This window comes from Pleurodeles waltl, chromosome 9 (assembly GCF_031143425.1).
Source record: "Pleurodeles waltl isolate 20211129_DDA chromosome 9, aPleWal1.hap1.20221129, whole genome shotgun sequence".
Taxonomy (NCBI): domain Eukaryota; kingdom Metazoa; phylum Chordata; class Amphibia; order Caudata; family Salamandridae; genus Pleurodeles; species Pleurodeles waltl.
In genome coordinates this window covers 38,257,885-38,277,797 of record NC_090448.1, presented here as the reverse complement: position 1 = coordinate 38,277,797, position 19,913 = coordinate 38,257,885, and the positions used below count along the sequence as shown (strand labels likewise).

The 19,913-nt window shown below is 46.0% G+C and overlaps 1 protein-coding gene across 2 annotated transcripts in view; it reads right to left on the bottom strand.

Annotated features, from left to right (window-relative positions):
• Window positions 1-19,913, bottom strand: part of CELSR3 (cadherin EGF LAG seven-pass G-type receptor 3) — a 631,136-nt gene that overhangs the window by 282,086 nt on the left and 329,137 nt on the right. For both annotated transcript variants that reach the window (XR_011198602.1, XM_069206219.1), the window contains exon 3: window positions 2,236-2,458. Coding sequence is in view for 1 of the 2 variants with exons in the window: in XM_069206219.1 (XP_069062320.1) it covers window positions 2,236-2,458 (223 nt within the window). In the remaining variant the exon portion in view is untranslated. The remainder of the gene's footprint in view (window positions 1-2,235; window positions 2,459-19,913) is intronic.

Here is a 19,913-nt window from a genome sequence, read left to right as displayed (position 1 = left end):
TTGGCATGGGCAGTGCAGGGCCCCCCCTGGCCAGCACCGTCGCAATGTTCACTGTCTGCTCAGCAACTATATATCAATTTTTTTAATTTACATTTTTGTAATGCCCAGGAGGGGTGAAGAGCAATGAAGGAGCAGGTGTGGGGAAGCAACAGGGAACTGGGCATAGCTGAATAAAATAAAATAAAATCCTGGTGAGGAGAGGCAGAAAAAAGCAGAATACAAAGTTAAAAACAAAACGGAGTATAAGGAGGGTATAGAAGCACACGAGGGAGAGAGAAGCATGGAGCACTGGGGCGGGCATTTGGCAGGGGAGAAGCACACAAAGTGATGTAGAAAACCATCCATTCTTATGGAGTACTAAACGAAAAATAAAAAAGTACTTCTGTAAAAGTGAGTAGTGGAAGGATACAAGTAAGCCACTCAAAGGATAGTAAAGAAGCTGTGCTCTAGGGATGGAAAACACAAGAAGAGGAAAGGAAGCCTTAACTAAGAAGAAAGCAAATGAGAGTGACAACAAGGCCAACCAATGAAAGCAGTGGGCCTGCTCTAAGCCCTCGGTAGGTTCACTGTATAGCTGGTAAAGGGGCTTTCACAAAGACAGCTAAAAGCTGTCTGGTGGGCGAGACCCAAAAAACGGCATTTCCTGTGAGTTTTGTAGTTGTCCTATATAAGACATGATGAATGTGCTCCCTTTTGTACTGCTAGGGAAGACACCAGAAACCCATTTGTGTTACCACTATTCAAAAGTCTTATGTGAGTTCTATTTCAGGAATGGTGATATTATATATATATGCTGATACTGTAAAGCTATATTATTAGTTACCAATTCTTTTTTTATTTATTCATTTTTTTTGGTTTATTGGTTTTAAAAAAATGAATAGCTTATCCTAAGCATTTTTGTGAATTTACATATTAAATAAATAAAAATAATGGGTGCATGATTGTCAATAGTGCCAAGAAACCTTCTTAAGGGTGAAAGGTGTCAATTTTCTTACATGTATGTTTTAGGCCAGGACTGGAGATGCCAAATTGGGGTGATCAAATTCAAACTCATTCAGGGTTGCTGGGTTTCCTTCATTTCTAGAGCGTCCAGTGGATCAGGGGGCAGAAGGATGGGATACTGACAAGTCTGTGACCAGTGTAAGCCTCTGATTACATCCTGGACCCTGATTGCAGCTGGGGGATGGGGAAGGAGGGGCGGTCAACTTCTGTGCCATACATAAATAGAGGTTTACATAAAGAATACACAGACAAGCACATATAAGTACTACTAAGTATACACAGACAGCCCAATAACAACAGTCAAGTGGATTTAAATACAGCCAGGCAGATGCCAGGACAGAAATACAAATACACACAGACAAGAAGACACATGGATTACTAGCCAACCATGCATATGCAAACAGGAACACATAAAGACAGTCATTGAGCTATAGACAGAAGCAGGGATAAAGACTGCTGAACAGTTACAGACAGAGGGGCAGATATTTATACAAAAATATTCAACCAGCTATCTTCAGCCTTTCTGAGAGGCAAGGATGCGGTTGGTAAATAAAAAGTCAGTTTGCACTGTGTAGGTCTTCCATTATGACAGGTGTGCTGTTGACATGCACATCACCAGTGTGGCTGCAGCGTCCACCATTCTAGTGTCAATGACAGGTCTGCAAAGAGATGACTGGTGCCACCACCAGCAACGCTGAACCTAACCCTACTTCAAGAACTGTACCCTTGTCCTCCAGAACTACCCAACCTTTTGCCATGCAGAGACCAGTAATCAATCAAGGACTTCAATCAATCAAGGATTTATAAAATGCAGCAAATCACCCGTGAGGGTCTCAAGGTGCTGTTTACAAGGAAGGCCACAAGCCGTGGTCCAGCTTGCCTGGACTGACCTCTAGCCCAGTGTCCTCGTGCCCACTGTTACTTTTGACAGTGGGCAGGAATAGCCATGATACAAAGTTGATAAAGGTACCTTATCAATGCCTACTGTGAGCAATCTACACTGGTACCATGCAGAACCATATTCCAAGAAAGACTCCTGGGGTGCAGTACTTTAACAGATATGAAAAATCCACAAAGTAGCTGACTAATCAGGGTACCAGCGTTCACTGGGTGCCAGCTACCCATCGCACACCTGGCACAGCATAGGGAGCTCAATGTCCACATGTTGACTTCTACTGTAGTCCCACACGGAAGGAACACTGCCCACCAAGAACATGTTAGAGGTTGACTTACGAGAGGGAGAGGCTCATGTGGAACCTCTGGCGCAGTCCTCTGAACATGACAAAGGAGTTGGGTGGGAAGGAGCGTGTGGAGAGCTCGCAGTAGGGCTTCTCAAAGCCCCCCGATGGGCACTGGCACTGGAAGCCCCCTTCCGGCAGGTTGGTGCAGGTTCCACCATTCCGACATACCCCAGGGAAGCAGAAGCCCACCTTGCTGTCCACCTCACAGTTGTCACCTGTGGAGAAGGAAGAGAGAGGAAGGCTCAGTTATGGCTGCAATGAACACCTTGCGTGCAATGAAGCAACACCAACTAGATACGCTGCCACCAGCCAGACATTATAACACTAGATGTTCTTTCCATTTTTATTACTGAAAGCAAAGTGAGTGGCTTAACAAAACCAGCAATGACAAAACCAATAGATCTTACTATTTATTTTAAAAAAAGCAATGGTATCCACATTTTTATGCACTTCAAAAGCGACAAGCTACATTTAACTAATGCAGGTTGTAGTACCTTACGTCGTTACTGCAGGCCGCTCCAGTTAGATACTTGTGGTTTCTGATGTAGGCTGCACTACCTGAAGACCAAGTTAGAGATCCCATAGGATTAACTTGCCCCTTTTTCACAAAGCCTCCACCTCATGACAAGTGTGAGATATAAGGCCAGATTTAGATCTTGGCGGACAAGTTACTCAGTCACAACAGTGATGGATATCTTGTCTGCCGAAATCTAAATCCCATCGAGTATAAAGGGATTTCAACGGACAGGATATCCGTAACCGTTGTGACAGGGTAACTCGTCCACCAATATCTGAATCAGGCCCATAGTCACTGCAGAGGTAGATGTAGGGTCAGATGGTGGTTTACATGTGGCATGTATGGAGGCTTAGGTATGCTGGGTAGGTTAAATCTAGCATGGTTGATAGGCTAAGTGATACGTAAGTACTAACGATGGGTACATTATGCTAAGTATAAGATGTTCTGTATTGTAGGTAGGCAAGTTACCGTAGGTAAGTAGACATGGTATGTAGGTTTCAAAAGTGATGGTAAAGGTCAGTAGATATGGTATGTAGGTTTGAAAGGTTAGGTTAGAACATGGCATGAAAGGTTAGGCATGGTAGGTTAGGTTTGGTATGGAAGGTGTGGAAGGCTGGGTATGTTAAGTACCTTTGGTTAGGTAAGGTAGATTAAGTGCAGTAGGTGGACATGGTAGATTAGTTATGACTGGTAGGTATGGTAGGTAGGTTTTCTGGGTCTGGTAGGTATGATTAAGCATGAAAGGTAGATACAGTAGGAACGAATGTTATGGTAGAGCAGTTATGCCAGGTAATTTAAAGTTGGTTGACTACAGGAGGTTTGGTAGGTAGGCATGATAGGAAGGTATCAGAGGTGGCTCCTCTATGAGGGCAGAGGGTCACCTCCCCCCCCCACACCTGCCAGCACTCCCCCTCAAAGCGCATGTGTGCTTGGCTGCCAGTCCCAGGCATGGTTGGTGGGCTGGAGAGAGCCTGCACAGGCTTCCAGTCTGCCTGGGTGTGCCCAGTCGGGGTGCTGCCAGCCAATCCTGATGCACGGCCACAGGGCAGGCTGGGGGCCTGTGCCTGCAGTCGATAAGGGACAGAGGAGCAGCGTGCAGCAAACGAGGTACGTTTTTTAATTTTTTTCTAATTTCATTTTAATTCCCTCACCCTCCCCTGCGCGGCACACCGCCCCTTTACCTTGCTGCGAGCTGCACCTGGTAGGTATACTAGGTAGGCATGGGAGAGACCTAATTAGTTTCTGAGCAACTGAGTTTAAAGCCAGGAATGCTTGAATATTGTGTTTCTTCACATAGGTAAGGTTTCCACAATCTTTGTCAAGATGCAGAATTGCGTATAAAGCCCGCTGCCTAGCAATTATTGTCTTCTTTGTCGAGTTTTTATTCTTTCTTAAAACAGGACTGAAATGAGGGTCAGGTAGGACCCATTTAATGTTCAACTTTTATAATCTAGTAAAACAACAGAAGAGCAGATGTTAATAGCTCACTGCAATTTCTAACCTGCTCAAAATAGATAGAGCACCTACCCACCAACTGCTTAAAATAAAGTACATGATGTACATCTATTTTTAAACAAACATTGGAAAGTTTGTGTACGTGATCGAGTTTGTGCTTGTGGTTGCTTGGATTGGTGAACATGAGAATGAGTCAACGATGGCCGGTTGGGTGGCTGCACGGAAGGATGAATTGGCGAATCTCTATATGGATAATTAGTTGGCACATGGATGGATGGAGAATGAGTGCATGGATGGATGCAGACAGGTTACACCGATCTTGCAGACCGAAAACTCAGCCAGAGAAATAGCAGTGAGGTTGGAAGAAGAGAAGGAAAGGAAGCAGCTTAATAAAGAAATGCTTAATATTCAACTGACATAAGCCACCTTTCAGAAACTCTTCTTCCCAGACAGATAGAAGCTATGAGACAGAAACCAAAGAAACCCCTTCTATACTTCCAAAGCTGAGAAACCCTGAGAAGAAGGCATGAAAGTTAGCAAGATACCTACTGTCTGTAACACTGTTTCTGGGGAATTGTAGGAGGCTGGACTGGCTTGTAGTGAGTACCAAGGGGTACTTGCACCTTGCACCAGGCCCAGTTATCCCTTATTAGTGTATAGGGTGTCTAGCAGCTTAGGCTGATAGATAATGGTAGCTTAGCAGAGCAGCTTAGGCTGAACTAGGAGACGTGTGAAGCTACTACAGTACCACCTAGTGTCATATGCACAATATCATAAGAAAACACAATACACAGTTATACTAAAAATAAAGGTACTTTATTTTTATGACAATATGCCAAAGTATCTTAGAGTGTACCCTCAGTGAGAGGATAGGAAATATACACAAGATATATATACACAATAGCAAAAATATGCAGTATAGTCTTAGAAAACAGTGCAAACAATGTATAGTTACAATAGGATGCAATGGGGAAACATAGGGATAGGGGCAACACAAACCATATACTCCAAAAGTGGAATGCGAACCACGAATGGACCCCAAACCTATGTGACCTTGTAGAGGGTCGCTGGGACTATTAGAAAATAGTGAGAGTTAGAAAAATAACCCTCCCCAAGACCCTGAAAAGTGAGTGCAAAGTGCACTAAAGTTCCCCTAAGGACAAAATAGTCGTGTTAGAGGGAAAATGCAAGGAAAACACAAATCAGCAATGCAACAACGATGGATTCCTGACTGAGGGTACCTGTGGAACAAGGGGACCAAGTCCAAAAGTCACAAGCAACTCGGAGATGGGCAGATGCCCAAGAAATGCCAGCGGTTGGTGCAAAGAAGCTCTTACTAGGCTGAAGAACTGTGAATACTGCAGGAACGACAAGGGCTAGAGACTTCCCCTTTGGAGGATGGATCCCCCACGCCTTGGAGAGTCGTGCAGAAGTGTTTTCCCGCCGGATGGACGCCCACAAGCCTTGCTACACGCAAATTGTGCATTTGGCGTTTTTGGACGCTGCTGGGGCCCAGGAGGGACCAGGAGGTCACAAATTGGACCTGCAGAGAGAGGGGACGTCGAGCAAGACAAAGAGCCCTCACTGAAGCAGGTAGCACCCGGAGAAGTGCCAGAAACAGGCACTACGAGGATGCGTGAAACGGTGCTCGCCGAAGTTGCACAAAGGAGTCCCACGTCGCCGGAGACCAACTTAGAAAGTCGTGCAATGCAGGTTAGAGTGCCGTGGACCCAGGCTTGGCTGTGCACAAAGGATTTCCGCCGGAAGTGCACAGGGGCCGGAGTAGCTTGCAAAGTCGCGGTTCCCAGCAATGCAGCCCAGCGAGGTGAGGCAAGGACTTACCTCCACCAAACTTGGGCTGAAGAGTCACTGGACTGTGGGGGTCACTTGGACGGTGTCGCTGGATTCGAGGGACCTCGCTCGTCGTGCTGAGAGGAGACCCAAGGGACCGGTAATGCAGCTTTTTGGTGACTGCGGTTGCAGGGGGAAGATTCCGTCGACCCACGGGAGATTTCTTCGGAGCTTCTGGTGCAGAGAGGAGGCAGACTACCCCCACAGCAAGCACAAGCAGGAAAACAGTCGAGAAGGCGGCAGGATCAGCGTTACAGAGTTGCAGAAGTCGTCTTTGCTACTATGTTGCAGGTTTGCAGGCTTCCAGCGCGGTCAGCGGTCGATTCCTTATCAGAAGGTGAAGAGGGAGATGCAGAGGAACTCGGCTGAGCTCATGCATTCGTTATCTAAAGTTTCCCCAGAGACAGAGACCCTAAATAGCCAGAAAAGAGGGTTTGGCTACCTAGGAGAGAGGAAAGGCTACTAACACCTGAAGGAGCCTATCAGCAGGAGTCTCTGACGTCACCTGGTGGCACTGGCCACTCAGAGCAGTCCAGTGTGCCAGCAGCACCTCTGTTTCCAAGATGGCAGAGGTCTGGAGCACACTGGAGGAGCTCTGGACACCTCCCAGGGGAGGTGCAGGTCAGGGGAGTGGTCACTCCCCTTTCCTTTGTCCAGTTTCGCGCCAGAGCAGGGGCTAAGGGGTCCCTGAACCGGTGTAGACTGGCTTATGCAGAATTGGGCACATCTGTGCCCAACAAAGCATTTCCAGAGGCTGGGGGAGGCTACTCCTCCCCTGCCTTCACACCATTTTCCAAAGGGAGAGGGTGTCACACCCTCTCTCAGAGGAAGTTCTTTGTTCTGCCATCCTGGGCCAGGCCTGGCTGGACCCCAGGAGGGCAGCTGCCTGTCTGAGGGGCTGGCAGCAGCAGCAGCTGCAGTGAAACCCCAGGAAGGGCAGTCTGGCAGTACCAGGGTCTGTGCTACAGACCACTGGGATCATGGAATTGTACCAACAATGCCAGGATGGCATAGAGGGGGTAATTCCATGATCATAGACATGTTACAGGGCCATATTCGGAGTTACCATGGTGAAGCTACATATAGGTAGTGACCTATATGTAGTGCACGCGTGTAATGGTGTCCCCGCACTCACAAAGTTCAGTGAATTGGCTCTGAACAATGTGGGGGCACCTTGGCTAGTGCCAGGGTGCCCTCACACTAAGTAACTTTGCACCTAACCTTTACCAGGTAAAGGTTAGACATATAGGTGACTTATAAGTTACTTAAGTGCAGTGTAAAATGGCTGTGAAATAACGTGGACGTTATTTCACTCAGGCTGCAGTGGCAGGCCTGTGTAAGAATTGTCAGAGCTCCCTATGGGTGGCAAAAGAAATGCTGCAGCCCATAGGGATCTCCTGGAACCCCAATACCCTGGGTACCTCAGTACCATATACTAGGGAATTATAAGGGTGTTCCAGTAAGCCAATGTAAATTGGAAAAAATGGTCACTAGCCTGTCAGTGACAATTTGGAAAGAAATGAGAGAGCATAACCACTGAGGTTCTGGTTAGCAGAGCCTCAGTGAGACAGTTAGGCACCACACAGGGAACATATGCATGCACACCTATGAGCACTGGGGCCCTGTGTGACAGGGTCCCAGTGACACATACATATAGGCCACAAACCTATGAGCACTGGGGTCCTGACCAGCAGGATCCCAGTGACACATAACAAACATACTGAAACCATAGTGTTTTCACTATGAGCACTGAGGCCTGGCTATCAGGTTCCCAGTGAGACAGTGAAAACAGTGACAAACACCCTGACATACACTCACAAACAGGCCAAAAGTGGGGGTAACAAGGCTAGAAAGAGGCTACCTTCTCACACAACCCCCCCCAAACGAATGACAATAAGGCTAACCTTGGCCAGTTGAGACTTTATTGTCTAAGTGGTGATAAGTAGAGAGTAGCTCTGCAATAGACTGGTTACTCCCTTTATCATCCACTATATGGTTACTTCCCTGTGGGGATGTAAACCACCCTGTTTGAAGTTTTTTAGCTAAGCAACAATGTGAAGATGTATTTTTAGAGTTTCTATCAGTAAGTTTTAGTTTAGAGCAGTGGGAATTGTCCACTGAACCTATTTGTAGTGATGGAAATGCCAGACAGGGATGCTGTCTCAGAAAAGCCATAGCTGGGCAAGAACTTTGTCCATATGGCTGGAAGAGAGAACAAGGATGCTGTTTCTCTTGGGTTGGAGCAGGGCAGGGATGCTGTCCTATCAGCTCCACACTAGGGCAGGGATGCTGTCCTAAGTGTTGTGAGGCAGTGCAGAGTTTCTGCACTAAAGTTTCTCTGGGAGGGTTGGAGGGATGCTCCATGTTAACTAAAATGGTGCTCTTTTTCTCACCAATGTTAGTTATCCCACAGAGAGGTACTTCCACCTCAGGGAGTCCAGCTTTGCCAGCTGATGATTCCCTTGGAACAGGTGCCACCCCAGGAGAGGTTTCTCCCACCACAGGAATGGTATCCTGAATGGTAGGGTGGTTAGGGGATACTGTGATACCCTTTTTACCTGTTGATGGAGAGGGATCCTGAGTTTTCAGGCCTTCTCTCCTTTGCTTTTTCATTTCACTTGAAATGAGAGGGAACAATTCCTCAGGGATGCCCAGCATGGCTGCATGGGCATAAAACTCTACATCAGCCCAACCTGAGGCCTCTAGGTCATTACCTAAGAGACAGTCTACAGGTAAGCTAGGTGATACCACCACCTGCTTAGGTCCAGTAACTCCACCCCAACTAAACTGAATTATAGCTAAGGGAAGAAACTTAGTGGAGTTATGGACATCAATAATCTTATACTGTTGTCCAATGATGTGTTGATCAGGGTGCACTAGGTTGTCAGTCACCAAAGTGAAACTGGCACCTGTGTCCCTGTAGGCGAAGGCCTCAACACCATTTATTGAAACTGTCTGCCTGTACTTATCCATTGTAAGGGGACAAGCAGCCAGTGTGGCAAGGCCAATGCCACTAGGTGTGACAGAAACTGTCTTGGGACTGATGACATCAGTTTCCACTATGGACCCATAAGTGAACCCAACTACACCCTTTGCTTGACTGTTGCCAGCAGTCCCACCACTAGTACCACTACTGCTAGGGGCACTAGAGCTTGATGTATTAGTGGTGGTAGGCTCAGGGGGTTTACCTGGACAGGACTTATCCCCTGGCCTATGGCCTCTGTTTTTACACACAAAGCACCAAGGCTTTTTAATGTGTGCAGGTTGGGAAGAATAGGAAGAATTTGTTTTATCCCCACCATCTGAAGAGTGTTTAAGATTTGAAGTGGGATCTTTGGTTTTACCCTTATCCCCATGCTTATCTTGAGATTTTTCACCATCTTTCTTCTTATTGCCATCTTTGTCACCCCATGTATGAACTTTTCTGTTCACCCTTGTTCTGACCCATTTGTCTGCCTTCTTTCCCAATTCTTGGGGAGAGGTCAGATCAGAGTCTACCAGGTACTGGTGCAACAAATCAGACACACAATTATTAAGTATATGCTCTCTCAGGATTGTGTTATACAGGCTTTCATAATCAGTAACTTTACTGCCATGTAACCACCCCTCCAAGGCCTTCACTGAATGGTCAATGAAATCAACCCAGTCTTGTGAAGACTCCTTTTTGGTCTCTCTGAACTTTATCCTGTATTGTTCAGTGGTTAAGCCATAACCATCCAGGAGTGCATTCTTAAGAACTTGGAAATTATTGGCATCATTTTCTTTCACTGTAAGGAGCCTATCCCTACCTTTTCCACTAAATGATAGCCATAGGATAGCAGCCCACTGCTTTTGAGGGACATCCTGTACAGCACAGGCCCTCTCAAGTGCAGCAAACCACTTGTTAATGTCATCCCCCTCCTTATAAGGGGGAACTATCTTGTGCAGATTCCTGGAATCATGCTCTTTTGCAGGATGACTATGGGGAATACTGCTGCTGCCACCATGGGTTTCTAAACCCAACTTCTGTCTTTCCCTCTCTATTTCTAAAGACTGTCTATCCAAATCCAGCTGTTGCTTCTTGAGCTTCAGTCTGGTTTGTTCCACTCTCAATCTATTGAGCTCCCTTTCTAACAATCTGTCATCAGGGTGGGTGGGAGGGACATTTCTAGATACAGAGGTATGATGGGAATGAACAGAAGGAGACCTGTCCCTTACAGAGGGCACCCTAACAGCTTGGCTACCAGTATAATGTGAGAGCACACCATCAGTATGGTGTGATTCAACCTCTGTACCAACTATGCTAGACTGTCTAGTAATGGGCAGGCTGAGAAGTTTCTTTCCTGAACCTTTTCCTGGGGGAGTCCCTGGATCAGATTGAGAACCATTAGCTACTTTTTCACCAGATTGGGCACTTATGGCCTTAACCTGTACTCTAAGCATATTAATTAACAGTTCTAAGGAAGGATTCTTCCCTACACTCAAACCTCTCTCTATGCAGAGACTCCTTGCTCCTTTCCAGCTAAGGTGATCATATGCAAGTTTGGACAGTTCAACATTTTGGCCTGTGCCAGACATTTTTAGAGAGAGTTAAAGTGATAGACAAAGAGAAAAAAGTTTTCAGAACTTTTTGGAAAGACAGAAAAAAACTTTTTAAACTTTTAAGAACTTTTTGAAAGTTTAGAAGTACTTTTCAGCACTTAGAAAAGAGTGAAAAGAGGAAATGCAAAACTTTTTGGCTATGTGTATATACACTGACCTTGTTTTGTATATTTTTCTCTTATGAAAAGTACAATGACAAGAGTGGTAAGTAGTCTCAAGCACTTATCCCACCACTGCACAACCAATGTAGGAGGCTGGACTGGCTTGTAGTGAGTACCAAGGGGTACTTGCACCTTGCACCAGGCCCAGTTATCCCTTATTAGTGTATAGGGTGTCTAGCAGCTTAGGCTGATAGATAATGGTAGCTTAGCAGAGCAGCTTAGGCTGAACTAGGAGACGTGTGAAGCTACTACAGTACCACCTAGTGTCATATGCACAATATCATAAGAAAACACAATACACAGTTATACTAAAAATAAAGGTACTTTATTTTTATGACAATATGCCAAAGTATCTTAGAGTGTACCCTCAGTGAGAGGATAGGAAATATACACAAGATATATATACACAATAGCAAAAATATGCAGTATAGTCTTAGAAAACAGTGCAAACAATGTATAGTTACAATAGGATGCAATGGGGAAACATAGGGATAGGGGCAACACAAACCATATACTCCAAAAGTGGAATGCGAACCACGAATGGACCCCAAACCTATGTGACCTTGTAGAGGGTCGCTGGGACTATTAGAAAATAGTGAGAGTTAGAAAAATAACCCTCCCCAAGACCCTGAAAAGTGAGTGCAAAGTGCACTAAAGTTCCCCTAAGGACAAAATAGTTGTGTTAGAGGGAAAATGCAAGGAAAACACAAATCAGCAATGCAACAACGATGGATTCCTGACTGAGGGTACCTGTGGAACAAGGGGACCAAGTCCAAAAGTCACAAGCAACTCGGAGATGGGCAGATGCCCAAGAAATGCCAGCGGTTGGTGCAAAGAAGCTCTTACTAGGCTGAAGAACTGTGAATACTGCAGGAACGACAAGGGCTAGAGACTTCCCCTTTGGAGGATGGATCCCCCACGCCTTGGAGAGTCATGCAGAAGTGTTTTCCCGCCGGATGGACGCCCACAAGCCTTGCTACACGCAAATCGTGCGTTTGGCGTTTTTGGACGCTGCTGGGGCCCAGGAGGGACCAGGAGGTCGCAAATTGGACCTGCAGAGAGAGGGGACGTCGAGCAAGACAGAGAGCCCTCACTAAAGCAGGTAGCACCCGGAGAAGTGCCAGAAACAGGCACTACGAGGATGCGTGAAACGGTGCTCGCCGAAGTTGCACAAAGGAGTCCCACGTCGCCGGAGACCAACTTAGAAAGTCGTGCAATGCAGGTTAGAGTGCCGTGGACCCAGGCTTGGCTGTGCACGAAGGATTTCCGCCGGAAGTGCACAGGGGCCGGAGTAGCTTGCAAAGTCGCGGTTCCCAGCAATGCAGCCCAGCGAGGTGAGGCAAGGACTTACCTCCACCAAACTTGGGCTGAAGAGTCACTGGACTGTGGGGGTCACTTGGACGGTGTCGCTGGATTCGAGGGACCTCGCTCGTCGTGCTGAGAGGAGACCCAAGGGACCGGTAATGCAGCTTTTTGGTGCCTGCGGTTGCAGGGGGAAGATTCCGTCGACCCACGGGAGATTTCTTCGGAGCTTCTGGTGCAGAGAGGAGGCAGACTACCCCCACAGCAAGCACAAGCAGGAAAACAGTCGAGAAGGCGGCAGGATCAGCGTTACAGAGTTGCAGTAGTCGTCTTTGCTACTATGTTGCAGGTTTGCAGGCTTCCAGCGCGGTCAGCGGTCGATTCCTTATCAGAAGGTGAAGAGGGAGATGCAGAGGAACTCGGCTGAGCTCATGCATTCGTTATCTAAAGTTTCCCCAGAGACAGAGACCCTAAATAGCCAGAAAAGAGGGTTTGGCTACCTAGGAGAGAGGAAAGGCTACTAACACCTGAAGGAGCCTATCAGCAGGAGTCTCTGACGTCACCTGGTGGCACTGGCCACTCAGAGCAGTCCAGTGTGCCAGCAGCACCTCTGTTTCCAAGATGGCAGAGGTCTGGAGCACACTGGAGGAGCTCTGGACACCTCCCAGGGGAGGTGCAGGTCAGGGGAGTGGTCACTCCCCTTTCCTTTGTCCAGTTTCGCGCCAGAGCAGGGGCTAAGGGGTCCCTGAACCGGTGTAGACTGGCTTATGCAGAATTGGGCACATCTGTGCCCAACAAAGCATTTCCAGAGGCTGGGGGAGGCTACTCCTCCCCTGCCTTCACACCATTTTCCAAAGGGAGAGGGTGTCACACCCTCTCTCAGAGGAAGTTCTTTGTTCTGCCATCCTGGGCCAGGCCTGGCTGGACCCCAGGAGGGCAGCTGCCTGTCTGAGGGGCTGGCAGCAGCAGCAGCTGCAGTGAAACCCCAGGAAGGGCAGTCTGGCAGTACCAGGGTCTGTGCTACAGACCACTGGGATCATGGAATTGTACCAACAATGCCAGGATGGCATAGAGGGGGTAATTCCATGATCATAGACATGTTACAGGGCCATATTCGGAGTTACCATGGTGAAGCTACATATAGGTAGTGACCTATATGTAGTGCACGTGTGTAATGGTGTCCCCGCACTCACAAAGTTCAGTGAATTGGCTCTGAACAATGTGGGGGCACCTTGGCTAGTGCCAGGGTGCCCTCACACTAAGTAACTTTGCACCTAACCTTTACCAGGTAAAGGTTAGACATATAGGTGACTTATAAGTTACTTAAGTGCAGTGTAAAATGGCTGTGAAATAACGTGGACGTTATTTCACTCAGGCTGCAGTGGCAGGCCTGTGTAAGAATTGTCAGAGCTCCCTATGGGTCGCAAAAGAAATGCTGCAGCCCATAGGGATCTCCTGGAACCCCAATACCCTGGGTACCTCAGTACCATATACTAGGGAATTATAAGGGTGTTCCAGTAAGCCAATGTAAATTGAAAAAAATGGTCACTAGCCTGTCAGTGACAATTTGGAAAGAAATGAGAGAGCATAACCACTGAGGTTCTGGTTAGCAGAGCCTCAGTGAGACAGTTAGGCACCACACAGGGAACATATGCATGCACACCTATGAGCACTGGGGCCCTGTGTGACAGGGTCCCAGTGACACATACATATAGGCCACAAACCTATGAGCACTGGGGTCCTGACCAGCAGGATCCCAGTGACACATAACAAACATACTGAAACCATAGTGTTTTCACTATGAGCACTGAGGCCTGGCTATCAGGATCCCAGTGAGACAGTGAAAACAGTGACAAACACCCTGACATACACTCACAAACAGGCCAAAAGTGGGGGTAACAAGGCTAGAAAGAGGCTACCTTCTCACAGGAATCCTCTATCTAAAGGCAGATTCCTCACCTTTCGAGCAACCTCCAGGCACCAGACTGGACTCAGACTCCTACACTCCAGTAGGTGGCATCCTGCGGTTCCATGTTGACTTCATTCTGACCTTGAAGTAATGGATCGGAGTGGATTTTTACTCCACCCCTGAGAGCTGGCATCAGTTTCTTTCTTAACTCTGTCCATGTCTGCAGACAATCTCAGTTGTAGTCAGAGGAAGCACTGTACACATCTCTAGAATGGGACTTTTTTAGCTGGAAATACAGAGACCATACCACAGAACAGGGAGGTGGGAAGGCAGCGGGCAGTAAATAAATCCAGGATTTGTAAAGCACAGCAAATCACCCGGGAGGGACTCAAGCTGCTGAATATTAGGCACAAGGAGATTAAATGATCTGCCCAGAATCACAGGATGTTGAGCCGTCGCGGAGACTCGAACCTGCTTTCCCCTGCTCCGAAGTCGGCAGCTCAGGCTGTTATGCCACATTCTCTCATCTGCAATCTGTGGTTAGGTGGAGTATCCACTAAAAAGAAGGTTACTAAAGAAAAGTAAGTTGTTCTTATAATAGATACTTCTACCCATAGATTCCTCACCTTTAGAATAGATACCATAGCAGTCCTCCTAAGGTGGTGGATCTTTGGGATGGGCTCAGATCAAAACGTCTAGCAGGGCGGAATGGGTGAAATGCCCTTCCCATTGGAACTGACTGTCATGGCAGTAGTGCTTTGTGAATGTGTGCACTGACGCCCATATCACAAACTGAATAATGTCTTTAACGGGTACTCTGCGAGCCAACGCAGTGGTAGTAGCCTTGGCCCTGGAGGAATGAGCCCTTAATCATCTGGGGTGCTGCATTTAGCAATGTGCAGTATATCTTAATGAAAAGAGCTGCCTGTATGAACAAAGTCCTTTTCTGTAGCACCTTGTCTGTCTTTGCCCCAGAGACTGCAGGCAAGATCTTGAGAACTATATCCGAAAGGGCATATCTCGGCCAATAAAACAACTGGAGTTGACAGACCTCAAGGTTAGGTTGACTGGTGAGAACATTTGTTTCCTCAATGCCTCAATCCTGTTTGACTTTCTGTTTAGGAAATAAGTTGAGATTTACCTAGCTGGTAAAAGCTTAAATCACCAGACTCTCAGCAGTGGGATACCGAGTGAGGAAATCAGGGTCCCTGGCACCAGACTATGATGTCTCTCAACCTGCATGCTCACTGGTGTGCTTGAACATGGCTTTGCCACTAAGCCATTGAATGTATTAGTCAGGGATCCATTAATGGACAATAAGTGCTCAGCGGAAGCCTGCCAAGGTTGCAGCACCTTTGTAAGAGCGTTAGTTTTCAATTCCACAGACGGATGTTGTAGATGCAAAACATCAACTGCAGATCTAATTACCACAGTAAAGGAAGCACTGTTATAATACTGGAGTAATTAACCCAGTATTACAGGATATATCAAGCCCATTGGCCTATTGCAAGTCCACATACAAACCGTTGCCATCGTAGAGAGGGTGTACCACATCCGCACCATCAGCATTGGCAACTCCAAATGATGGCAGGTTCTGATCAGAGCCTGAACCAAAAAGCTGGTGGAGCACCTGATAGCAGCTTCGCGGCAGGGGTAGTGTTTTGTCAGACTCAGATTCAATGTGGACAAGACACGTCAATGTGGGTACCAGATGTGACCTTCTCAAGACACATTTGGCTCACAGTCAGACCTGGTTTAGAGTCTTCCTCTGGCACCAGTGGCATCACCACCAGCACTGATGGCAAAGGCACTGGTGTGGTGCACATTTTTGACGGTGGAGTGGAAGTCAGCATTGATACCGGTGCAGAACCTGAAGCGGCTTCGTGGGGCGCAGAGGATGTATCCGCCTGCGGAAAGGGAACGTGTAGGGCTTGTGATTCAATAGCAGGACCTACACGGTTCCCAGAGTAGCACACTGACTCCATTGAAATCATCAAGTGTTGGACTACTAAACACACACAAACTCTCTCTCTCTCATATATATATCAAGGAGCTGTGTTTAAATGAACCACCTGTTCATAAGAAGCTGAATGTATTTGCAACATATTTTTGAAGGGACAAGTTAGCGACGAAAGTGAAGCCTAGAGGTTTGACTTAGAAGGAAAAGACAGTTTTCTTTCGGATGTGAGAGACCGTGAGTATCCAAGGGTTTTACGGATTCTGTGTCTATGAGTAAATGCATTCACACATAAGGGTCAACATTCAATTTTATGAGGATTTAGATTTAGGGAAGCCACAAAACTATCTTCTAAAGCATATCTATGAAAACTGTTGTTCTCTTTCATTGTTTTCTTTGGCAGAGTGAGTGGGATGAAAAATTGACTGGAATGGCTGAGATTAGAATAATATTTGATTTTACTGAATAAGGTCTCAGCTGACTAGGGAAGCACTGATTTGGACTCTGGAGAAAGCAGGTTCTGTATTCAAATATCTGTATTTAGGCTATTTTCTGAGCGTTGTCAATCCAGTCTGAAATAGTGATGAGTACCATTTTTATCTCTGCTGTGTGAACAGATGCTTTACTTTTGATTGCTTACAAATACCACGGGCAGATTGATGGAATTTCATTATTTTCCACTTGAATTGTGCTGCTGTGGCCACGCAGGATTTTGTTCTTTCTCTAAACAGGTTTCTGACTTCTCCAAACAGCATAAAGAAAAAAAAAACAAGCATTTGCAATGCAATGGGTCCTGCATTTGCTCGAGTTAGAGCTATTAGCGTTGTAAACTCCTAACTGGACTTTTCTAGCCACATAAACTGAAAATGAAAAGTAATAACATTTCACATAAGGGAGACGATTTAAAGTGCCACGCCAATGTGCGTGAAGGAGACTAATCAGAACATTAACACTGGTTCGGTATCGCCTTTGCATAGTGAGATATAAAAAAAACGAGCACTCAGTAAAACCTTGAATGCGTGGATAACAAATAGGAGTAAACTGGTAGTCATGCACAGCGCTCGATTTCTGCTTAGAGAGATCGCGCTGCCTACGAAATAAAAAGAAAAAGTAGTCCAGAAACCATACGGAAAACATGGAGCCTTGTATGTTTTCAGTAGTTTACTGGTGCGCTCAAGGAGGTCTAAACACGGAAAAATGCATGACACAGGCATGCCTTTCACAAATGAAAGCAAGCAAATTTTAAAAGGCAAGCCCACAAACCAATGAAAGTGACGGGCATGACATGGGCGTGGTTAAAAGCCTATAGAGACATTACAACAGGGGCCAGAGTGCTTGCGCGCTCGACCCTAACAAGTTCATGAACTGCTTTCAGAGCTTTCCGAAGTGCAGACTTTATAAATATTTCTCGTTTGTGGAACGGAGTTTTCAAGATATCTGTCAATATGGCATATTATGTCATTTTGTGTTATTATCGCTTCAAAGCAGTTCTGCTGATGAACAGAGAAACCCCAGGGAATGAGGAGGGCCAAGAAGGAAGTCAGAAGCTAAAAAAACAAAGATTAGTAGGTTGATACAGCAAGATAAATGTACAATTTGCAAACGCCTGCGTGCACAGGTAGGCGCTTTTTGACCCAAGGCTCTGTGGAGAATGTCTCTTAATCTAAGGTGTGAGTCAGTGGAGAACACTGCCCTTCCAAAGTATGGTACCTTTGTGGTACAACACTGTCTGCTGGTCCTTACTTAAAATATGAATGGCCTGACATTTGTGAGCTGAAGCTGGGCTCCGATGGCTTTAAAGCTGGTATTGGGCACAGTGTGATCTAATGTACAGAGATACTTTCTCTCAAGAGGTCTTTCCACCTAGAAGGTAATCTAGCATCTGATGCATGTTTTACATGAAGCTTTTGGAGAGACTGTGTCCTGTTAGGGGCTGTGAGCATCTTTATTCACATACATGAGCAGGACTTGTGTGGCACCTTCTAGGCAGGCTGGCTTTACAATCGCCATGTTGAACCATTTTTTAGAGTCCTTATCTCAGCTTTATAAACAAGAGTGTCACAATTGTAATGTACAAATGTTCAAGTTCTCAATGATATTTTTATTGCACTCTGCTATATAATTCTCTAATCTACAAGTAGAAACCAGTTACACAATCCACTTTGTGGTTTTCCCTTCAGCTTGCTAAAACCCATTACACTGAATATCCCATTGGGCATGCTATCGACCAAGAACTGTTTACTGTAGTTAAGTCTATTGAAGACCTCTGTTTATTCCTGGAATAGAATCATTTCCTAGGACTCCAAGGATTACTGGAAAACATTCTCTATCTAAAAGTTAAAAAACAAAGTCCAGAACTTTACCTGTCGGATTAGTTTTGCAGCTGGAAGAGTTTCCTGGATTCACATGATGTGCATCATTCTGCCACTAGAGACTGGATCAGGAGTGGCCTTTTCCCCAGTTCCTTTTTTGTGTGTTGTTGACCCCCATTAAGTGGTATGTCCTGCCTTATGTGACATAAGAAGCAGTATCCCCATATAGCCCTTGTGAATGGTCACCATCTTGAGATTTGGTTTTGCGCCATCAGGAAGCAGAGGTCAGCGCTCCAGAACAGTCAAAGTAGAATAGAAAGAAGGCATTGACACAACTTCGACGGAACACAAAGTAAACAACCAGAAAACTTGTAGTCACAGACAGTATCAACATGGAACGTCGAGGAAAGGGCAAGAACACAGAAGAAACCTGAAATTTCCAAAAGGTTTACTTTGCGGAATCCCGAGCACGTGGGTCAGAGAATGTATATCTAGGGAGTCGGATTCACTGAGGAGGATAGAGAACACCTATTTAGTTTCTGCCCCGTTTGTTCATAAAGATAGTCGCAAAATCTAAAATCTCTGCCTACTAAAGGATCACAGCTCTGAAGCCTGCAAAGAGTGCGCTGAGCTCCAGCTCAAGATAGTCATGGTCAGAGAGAAACAGAGGTGGACACGTTACGCAATGATGCAGACACAACAGAGAGAAGACAATTCCATACCCAACTGCTAGATCATGGAACGATGCACAGCTAGATAATGGAACGATGCAACGCTAGTTGATGGAACGATGCACCGCTAGATGATGGAACGATGCACCGCTAGTTGATGGAACGATGCACCGCTAGATGATGGAACGATGCACAGCTAGATGATGGAACGATGCACAGTTAGATGATGAAACGATGCACAGCTAGATGATGAAACGATGCACAGCTAGATGATGAAACGATGCACCGCTAGATGATCGAACTATGCACAGCTAGATGATGGAACAATGCACAGGTAGATGATGGAAAGATGCACAGGTAGATGATGGAAAGATGCACAGGTAGATGATGGAAAGATGCACAGCATGTGAATCCTGAGTAGAATCATGCTGCAAAATAAAGTGGGACAATCCTTGGCATCAATTTGAACTTTATAGTTACCAACACTAGAGTATCCCCTAGATATGAGGTGCTCACGGGGATAAAGGGGACGGCAGCTTGCTACACCTGTACTCCACACCTCTAGAAGTTGAAAAGGTGAAATCCTTTTATGATATATAACCCTCATCCACTCTAATAATGACATACTTCATCATGTGGTTCACCCTGACTTCTAACCATTTTCCAGGGAGCTCTTACCAGATTACCGTATATCAGGTACGACGGTATTTGAAAGATTCTGTTGAAGAATTATTCAAGGTCGTTTTATTTTATTATATTTTTAAAGTGGGTGATGTGTGAGAGTCTATGACATTGTGCAGAGACGTGAATTTATGATTCATGCAACATCCATAAAAAAGTTTTTAGATCAAAAAAGGAGCTCACATATGAGAAGTGGGAGGGTGTCACAGAGCCTATTTGCAGTAATATTAATGAGCGGCTGTGTTACGATACTGAAAACACACATCACTATCT